Source organism: Onychostoma macrolepis, chromosome 13 (assembly GCF_012432095.1).
Source record: "Onychostoma macrolepis isolate SWU-2019 chromosome 13, ASM1243209v1, whole genome shotgun sequence".
In the NCBI taxonomy this organism is placed as follows: domain Eukaryota; kingdom Metazoa; phylum Chordata; class Actinopteri; order Cypriniformes; family Cyprinidae; genus Onychostoma; species Onychostoma macrolepis.
Window position 1 is genome coordinate 2,113,004 of NC_081167.1, and position 9,002 is coordinate 2,122,005.

Sequence of the window (9,002 nt, forward strand, 5' to 3'; positions counted from 1 at the left end):
AATTGTGATGCTTCTAATTAAGTGATAAAAACCAGTTGCAAATGTTGTACAAAATACACGTACTAACCTTTGCAGCAATAAAATGTGCAGCACTTTATTTAACTTACACTGGAAAGGTTATCACAAAATAATCTCAGGATTGTGTTTTCCACAACATGATGCATGATGGGATACGCTTAGCCTCGAATACCTCAGGGTTTTGGTATTTTTAAGACCTGGGACAGTCTTGCACACTTCCTGGATGCTCAGGATTGGCCAAGAATGCAAGTGTGGGTAATTGGACAAGCCCCCAGACATACTTCTAAAGTTTGCTTTGTCCTTTGACTTGTGTTTTTGACCTGTGACATACGCTCCCAGAACAGGTAGGCACTGAACTGACACAAAATTGACCACAGTGAATACCTTTGTTAATATCTTGAAAAGAGCCACGTAATGATGTAAAATTCTGTTGCATTGCAAATTCTCTTTGGACCCCAAAGCTTTTTACAGGCTGAAATAACGTTTAATAAGTAGTGTATTTGGTGCCTGAATAGAAATTTTACCAGATCTCTTTATACAGAATATACAGTCTTCTCTTTTCCTTTGGCTGCTCCCATTATGACTCACCACTGGATGGTCCTTGCTGACACAACTAGTCAGCATATGCTGAAGTATCGTCACTATCCATGTTTGTTTATGCTATTGTGAGTAGCTAAAAATTTGTGATATCACATGGTATGTTTTTGACAACATTTGAAAAACTATCTACATTTTCACATAACTACAAAACTACATGAAATGCACTGCAGTTTCCAAGTGAAATGAACACTAGAGGCAGTGGAACACCAACAACTTTTATTCCTTTTCACACAAATGATTGCAGGACCAGTTCCGTATGTGTGGTTTTCTGATCTATTAAATTTGCTCGGTAGCTCACCTGGTGCAGCAATGCACTTGTGATGCGGAATGCTTAGATACAAGTAAAATACATGTAGAGACAAGCTAAAATGGCCTGTTTGCTGCAGCAAATGCGTTCTTATCTCACGTTTGCTTTTGCTTTTGCTTATTTTTTTTTAATATGAGTATGGGTTGTTTTTGAACAGGCATTACAAATGACTACTTTTGGGTCTAAGCGGGATCAGATTCTGCAGGGCGGTAGAATCTTAACAACAGCATCACACAATTCTTTGCCATTTTTTATTTATATAAATACATTTAAAAAAAATCAATATTATCCTATTTTATTTATTGTAAATACAAAACATCTTAAGAGAATGAAATCCTCAGTAAAACAGCAGCGCATGTGCAAAGCCCACATTACAAACCTCAGAGAACGGACTTGTTCTTGTTTAGTATTATGATGATGTTTGATTTCAATGTATGCAATAAGTATTTCTATAAATGTAATTGTATGCATTAAGTATATCCATTATTAATTATGCACAACAGCTATTTGTGTTATAGTGACTACAATGAAGCTTTTAAATTTGTGGAAAAAAAACACCTCTCAGTACAGAAAAGTGACAAATATCCTGGACATTTCCGAAAGCCCGTTGCGAGACATAAAAATGTTCGGGAAGGACATCATTTCGGTTTGGACTGTGTACGACTTCAGCTCTGTTTTCCCGGTCAGCACAGAGGAATGAATGACAGCGATTCTCACCTCCTCGTGGTAGGGGGCGTCCCTGTCCTTGCCTACGATAATGTCATAGCTCTGTCCAGGCTTCAAGAAGGGATAGCTGACCGTTAGAGTCTCCAAGCGCTGCACTGTGAAGTACTCAAATGGGACGGGCTGCTCGGCCGCGGGCTTGCACTGGATCAGCGACAGGTGCCGCACCTCAGAGTTGTTCAGCATGAGGGCCACGTTAAGAGGCGAGCTGTACCACACCGTCAGACGCTTTTTGTGAACCGGGCTGGGACTCTCGGCCCTGTGCAGGACAGATGATTGATCCTTGCAGTTGCTGAACTCGCTGGAGTTCATCTCACAGAAGGCCAGATCCTGGGCACACGGGCACATGTACACGCTGCGCTCGGTCACGTAGGCCACCTTGAATTCAGAGCGCAGGAAGGCAGGCGCAGCGAGCCACAGTATGCAGCACAGCACTGCAAAACTCATCGGACTGCACAGGATCATCTGGATTCCTTTGAGACCTGCGTGTGCATGAAAGAAGAGTAAGTTATTGGTCAGCTTCGACCGTGGCTCCGTTCCAAAACCTGGTGAGCTGCCTTGTGTCTGCTGACAGCATCCTAACTGAAACAACACCTCATTAGTAGAGCATCGCTCTTCTTACGGCCCTCATTGCGTACAGCTCAACAGGCATAGGAGATCTGACTCAATATTTATTTCAGCTCTTTGAAAAGGCTGAAGTAACTTTGAATGGGTAAAACCCAGAAACTAAGGAGCAATTTAGCATTTTCAGTTCCATCGTCCCGAAGTCAGTGGGTGTTTTTGAATGGATTTTGGTTAAACGAATGAAATAAGGTCTGTGGTTAACACTTAAAATATATTGTCTTTTTTTTTTTTAAAGCTTTTACTTTTTTTGCTACAGATTGCTAACAAGTGGCTAAATGGGGCTACAAAGGCTATCGGCTATCGGTCATGCATCACCAAAATTAAAATGGTTTTCACTACAAATACCATTGCAGACATTTCAAACCATCAACTACTAACCATTAAAACCAATAAAAATGGTTTCCTGTAGTGTGTTTTGGGACATATTCCATTAGGATTTAGTGGTTTGAACAAGCCACAGGCACCATTACAGTTTCCAACCAATCCAATGTAAAAATGTTGTAAAAATTATGATGAACAAAACGTGTAAGAATCAGAAACTTTTTGATCACAGAGTTCAATAATCCAAAAGCTAATGGATAAACCGTATTGGATTTTTGCCAAGGGAATTATAGCGATTTATAACATCCCAATTGTTCTAAAAAAATACGTCATCAATGCAGCGTCCTATTGGGTGCCTGACAAAACCACTGCAAAAATTGCTTAATGAAGTATACCACACTGTTTAAAAAAAAAAAAAAGACAATTCATGTGTTTTAAAAGATATGTCAAATGTCATACTGTATAATCTATAAAGTGTCTGTCAAGCATTCAGTGAGCATGGGAGATTTGTCTCATTATTGATTTCAATAGAATCCTGTGTTAGAATGCTGCAAGCTAACAACTTAACACTTTATTTGGCAAAAAAACACATAAAAGAAATCAAAAATATTGGGTAAAATGGTTCATTTTGAATTAGACTGAACTATTTTATTGATTTACTGAATTAATTTACTGAACCTGTGCTAAATTTATTCTATTTACGACTATTTACGTTCTCTGTCCCTCTGAGCTTGTAGCTATTCATTTCTATAAAGGATACTTTGTCTTTAAGAAGGATTAGTCTTAATATGCCTTAAAGAAGGATTCTTAGAAACCAGCATAATTGTTCTATCTTTTGGAACAGTCCAGAGTGTGCCTTTAAATTCTGTCTACGTAGGCAGCTGGCCTGATTTCACAACAGAGCCGGTCTTGTTGTAAATGAAAGAGCTGCGACCCACCAATACGTTTCAGTGATGCGTGAACAGGAGCGCCACTGTGATGGTTAGTTAGCCAATGCGAGATGTAGAGAGGACAATAAACCGGGCTCAGTCCTCTGACAGTCTGTGGTGCGGCCCACTTCGAGCAGTGCCATGGTTTCAAGGGACAGATTGAGCCGTCGTCTCAGATGGCTGAAAGAACAACATTGTCCAGAGAAACATGGCCAACATGGTCTGTCAGGTCACATCTGACAACATAAAATGGTTCAGAGGGCCACAATGAAAATACAGTCTATTTAACTGTGGGAAGTGTGAAGATTTTGAAAATAAAGAAAAGCATTCTGTACTATAAGCCACCATCTTCAGCTTCAGGAACGCAGCAGAAATTGTAATGCATATTTGGCGAAAAATAATAATCAAACAAAGATAATAGAAGAGTTTGCAAGAGTTTAGCGACTCAGATTAAAGCACGGCACAGCACATTTTTTACTTTACACAGACAATTGTATATTTAAAACATGTCTCTTACAGTTTTACATCATCAGTAATGAAGCCTTACCTTTTTATCGGCTTTCTTGGGCAACTTCAAACCTGAAGGTTTGGATTTTATGAGCTAGACACTCACAAAAATTCCTAAGCAGCAGTTCAGCTGCAGCGCCGTTGCTTGAATTGGCAGTCTACTTCCTCCAGAGTCTTAAACTATGCTTGGGTTTCTTATTATGCAACAAAACTGGCCGGAGGTGACGTGCCGTTAGCAACCACTGTTTCTCCTGCCTGGTCCAGAACACATGCAGCTGTCCTCCATTTTCTGTCCTGAATAACACCAGGGTGTGTCCACACTTCATCAGCATGTCAGAGCTCGCTCAAGATTTACTTTCCATCTCACCTCTCTCACTGAGCAAACAGTGCTTTCAGAGCTCTTGTAAACATGAACCATGAACTGTTCATTCTCAACTAACATTGCTTTCGATCGTTAAATCCTCTTCTTTGCTTTTAATAAAGAGTCTACATAATGGACCAATTCATAAAGATTCTCCTTCATAAGGAATTCCTGGCAGCTCTGCCTGTGCTGATTCACAATTTCCTGTAACTAATCTGAGAAAAAAGCCTGTGAGTTGTCTGAGCTGTCAAAAGATAATACCCTGGGCAAATATTTTTATGTTTTGTTAAAGTGGTGAGATTGTCTTTAGATAAACACTGCCCACATATGGCTCCATTTAGAGTAAGTCACATCTAAGCAGAAAGAAAAGTTAAGAAAAGGTAAAAACATTCGCAGTACCTGTTTGTCGGCAGTCAAACACATGTCCATCTCTTGGTCTGAGCGTCTGAGGACCTAACAGATCATTCATGGGCTGCGGGGTTGGGCTTACCGGATTCAGAGGCTGCTAAAGCCACAAGACCGTGTCCTCAGCATCTTGCTATGCATGACCGGCTAAGCCAAGAAGGAAAATGTTAACTACATCTGGGAACAACGTGAGACAGTCAATAAAAAATATGATGTAAGCACAGATGAAGCTTAGAAAAGCATGTGCTTGAAGCGGGGCAGGGTGAGGTTTCCTGGACGTTCTGGAAATCTTGATGAATATTTTAAAAGAAGAGAATAATTGTTGTGTTTTCAACCAGTATTTTTATTATTTATCATCCTTATTTATACATTTAAATGCAAAATAAATCCCAAAGCTTAACTATAATTTCGGTTTCACCAAGTGAGTAGTTTGAAAGTGTCTTTGTATAATAGTAACGTATGATGAGGAAACTTTTTTTATTGGTAATTTACAATAAGGTTCCATTTTTCAGCAGTTAACTGTATCATTTAACAATGAGAAATACTTCTAAAACATGATTGATTTTAGTTCATATTAATTTTAATATTTACTAATACATTATTAAAATCAAAGGTTGTATCTGGTATTGTTCAATGGACTTGAGTTAACATGAATTAACAGTAAACAGTTTATTAGCTAACATTACAAAGATTAATAAATGATGTAACAAATGTATTGCTCATTGTTAGTTAACGTTAGTCAATGCATTAACTTATATGAACTTACTGTAAAGGGGTACTTATTTTTATTATTATTAAATACTACCATTTTTTATGTATTGTGAATGTAGAACATAATCAAATCATTTATGTAGATTTAAAACTAAAATCTTGACTATGGACAAGTTTCAAGTTTCATTTTGACAGAACTACTTATAAACAAACTACTCATCTATGAATCATGCAATGAATCACAAATTTCCCCCTATTTTGAGCGTAATACATTAAATGACCAGAGGAGGAGCCGTGAAAGTACCTTTGTCAATAATTCAGCAGAAGAAACATCAAGGAGACAGGGGCAGGTTTGTTGTTGAAAATCAAAGGAATTGTATGGGTTTGGTCCCCCTCAGCTAGGGGTGGGCGATATGGCAAAAATATCACAATTTTTTTTTTAGAAATATCACGATTCACAATATTATCACAATTCTTTGTCATGTTGGATTTTCTATTTTGCAAGCTGTTTGAGCAGTACAGCCAAACTAATTTCCCTATTATAAAGACAAAGCCTTTCAAGGTAACAAAATATTAAAAAGTATGGCGGATATTTAGGCCAAAGTGGGTGAAGATAAAAATCGTTGTCATTATTTTATCTTTGTTATTAAAAAATGAGAGCAAAGATACACATTACAAATACACATAATATACAAATAAAATAAACAGTGTTTTATTGTAGTCTACAATAGGTGTATTTAGCAGGAGCATTCAAGAAATTGAATGAACAAATATAAAAATAAAACACTATATAGATTGATTCCTATTAAAGCAACTGTATACAACATTCATATGCTTCATTGTGAAAGAATCCTGAAATTTGTATAGGCAAAACAGGGGTGTTTTGGAAACAATGGCATCTTAAAGCGGTAAATGTAATTGGCGATTTATATGAGAATGAAATTTTTTATGTCATTGGTGAAAAAATATAATATTGTGGGCCAAGGAAATTTTTTGGAAATATCTGCAGATCAGACACTGTGTTAAGAACAAATTCAATGCAAGTGATAACCCTGTGTAGCCCTATTCGGACGGGACTAGTTTTCTAAACTACGTTTGAGTTTCGATTCTTATCACCTGACGTCTGCGATGTTCATGCACCAATTCGGACGGGACTAACATCTCCGTGTTTATTACAGAGGTGGGAGGGTCTGATTTGTACATCTGGGCGTTTCAGAGGTCACGCGCTCTGCATGCGTGCATTGCGTGTCATTCGGATTGATTACCATTAGTATAACAGTTTACTACAAATACCATGGTGAAGCTATATGGCTAGTATAGCAAAACCATGTTAATGTGTGGTTGCTTAAGTTTTACTTTAGTTATTTATTTGTAGTAAACCCGTGTTTAATTTTCATAAAGGTGCATATGTAATTAAAACATTATGTAATTGAGTGCAGAAATGAACGCGAGTAATTTTACCTGACGCAGATATTACAATAGCCAGTCTGAATGGTTTACGTGATCTGACTCTTGATTTTATTATTGTTTTTAATTTATTTACTTTACTCTTTTTTCCATGCCGGGAGGCAAATGAGCGCGGTAAGAGCGTCTACGGTAATTCACGTTGGCCAAAACACACAAGGAAACGCGTTGTGAAAAGAAATCTCACCGGCAATCACAGACATTCGCATTCGGACGGGATTCGTTTTCTCAGAGGATCACTGAGTTTGCTGAAAAACAGTAGGTAATTTGCTCTGGAATTATTACAGAGGATGTGTGAGAAAAACACAGACATGGCAGATTCGGACGGGATTAAAATCACCAAGTAGGTCTGTGAAACACACATTTCTCTAACGACCCCCTGTAAAACTAGCCCCGTCCGAATAGGGCTTGCCTATCTTAACTTACCATGTGAAACTCAAACTGCTTCTGTGTGTTACAAATGAACAGTGTTGGGCAGTAACTAGCTAACTAACTTAGTTACTGTAATAATATTACTTTTTGCAGTAACTAGTAGTGTAACTAATTACTAATAAGATTTCAGTAATAATATTACAGTTACCATCCATAAAACAGCTTAGTTACTTTTGATACCTCAACCCCGCTGATTTAAAATCCAACAATCAAATAATTCCTAGATTTATTTTCATAATTTTCATGACTGCACATGCATGTGATGTCCCCGGTGCAGCAGGCAAGCTTGGAATATGGAAAAGCTTACATTCAGCAGATAGAAATATTGCATTATATTGATTTTGTCAGGAAAAAAGATGATCTGAACACTGTGTAAGTTGTGGCTTTACTTTACTCTGGCATTACATCCCACCCACATCCCTCTGATCAGCATTTGGCACATTATACTACTATAATTACAAATCTTTAGGGAAAATTAAACAGTTTCTTACAAACTTATGTGATTTGATAAAATACATAATGAAATATAATCGTATATGGGTAATGGAGAAATTCCAATTAGCTTCAAGCTACACATGACAATTAATGAGATGAATACCACACTTCTTCTTGAATGTCACTATCAATCACTCTTGAGTGTTTGTAATAACTTCTGACTGTGATCCAATGTGGATTTTGGTCAAATGATGAGGCAGAAATATGTTGTTAGTAACATGTTGCTAGAATCATTTTATGTGGAAGATACACAGTTACTTCTGCGGGGCGTGAAGAAAAAGTAATGTAACTAGTAGTGTAACTAATTACTGTTGCCAGAAAATAATAAGTAAAGTAACAATATTACTTTTGAAAGGCGTAACTAGTAATGAGTAATATATTACATTATTTGAGTAACTTGCCCAACACTGCAAATGAATGCTTAATGTAACTGCAGATACTTGTAATAACCTGAAAACAATATTGCAGAAGGATTTGGGGATTAATATTCATGATAATGACTGGCTAGATATCCTATCTAATGTGGGTAAGAACATAAGGGGAAATTTATTCATTACAAAATAATACATAGATTCTATTATACACCGTCTAGACTTTACAGGACGGGGATAGCTGGAAATAATCTATGTTGGAAATGTAAGGAAGAAGAGGGCACTTATTTATATATGATTTGGGAATGTTCTTTGGTTCAACCATTCTGGCATAAAAAGAGTGGCTGGGCTTTACCTGTGGAACCACAATTATGCCATCTTGGAGATAAATCAGTTGTACCTAATATAGCAAAAAATGCATTTACCCTTATTAAGAAGGTTGTATCACAGCTGCCAGGGTGATCTTACGCAATTGGAAATGCCCCAAAACTCCTGATTTGAAAGATTAGGTTGATGGGATGATTAAAATGGCATCATGTGAGTGCATGTTGGGGAGAAATGAAAACAAAACAAAACATGGGATCATTTCTGGCAGCATATAAAAATGGTGTGATGAGCAGGACTCCTTAACAACTGTTTAATTTCCATGTGCTTTTGTGTTTTATTTAATTATTTGTTTATTTTTTTCTTACATTGATGGTGACTAGCAACTGAATATGTAATTGATTGGAACG

General features: G+C 37.2%; 1 protein-coding gene across 7 annotated transcripts; it reads right to left on the reverse strand.

The window, feature by feature from the left end:
- Positions 1-820: 820 nt before the first annotated feature.
- On the reverse strand, positions 821-5,108 carry si:ch73-52p7.1 (uncharacterized protein LOC100321084 homolog). Of its 7 annotated transcripts, none has more exons than XM_058796037.1 (4): positions 4,790-5,104; positions 4,070-4,323; positions 3,532-3,758; positions 821-2,130 (listed from the first exon to the last, which is right to left on the reverse strand). In XM_058796037.1, the coding sequence occupies exon 4, from the start codon at positions 2,111-2,113 to the stop codon at positions 1,487-1,489; it is 627 nt and encodes a 208-aa protein (XP_058652020.1). In that variant the 5' UTR covers positions 2,114-2,130; positions 3,532-3,758; positions 4,070-4,323; positions 4,790-5,104; the 3' UTR covers positions 821-1,486. The 7 variants fall into 7 exon arrangements, with proteins under 7 accessions (XP_058652020.1, XP_058652017.1, XP_058652016.1 ...); XM_058796034.1 differs by having other exon boundaries at positions 3,532-3,702; positions 4,070-4,605; XM_058796033.1 differs by having other exon boundaries at positions 4,070-4,605.
- Positions 5,109-9,002: the final 3,894 nt, after the last annotated feature.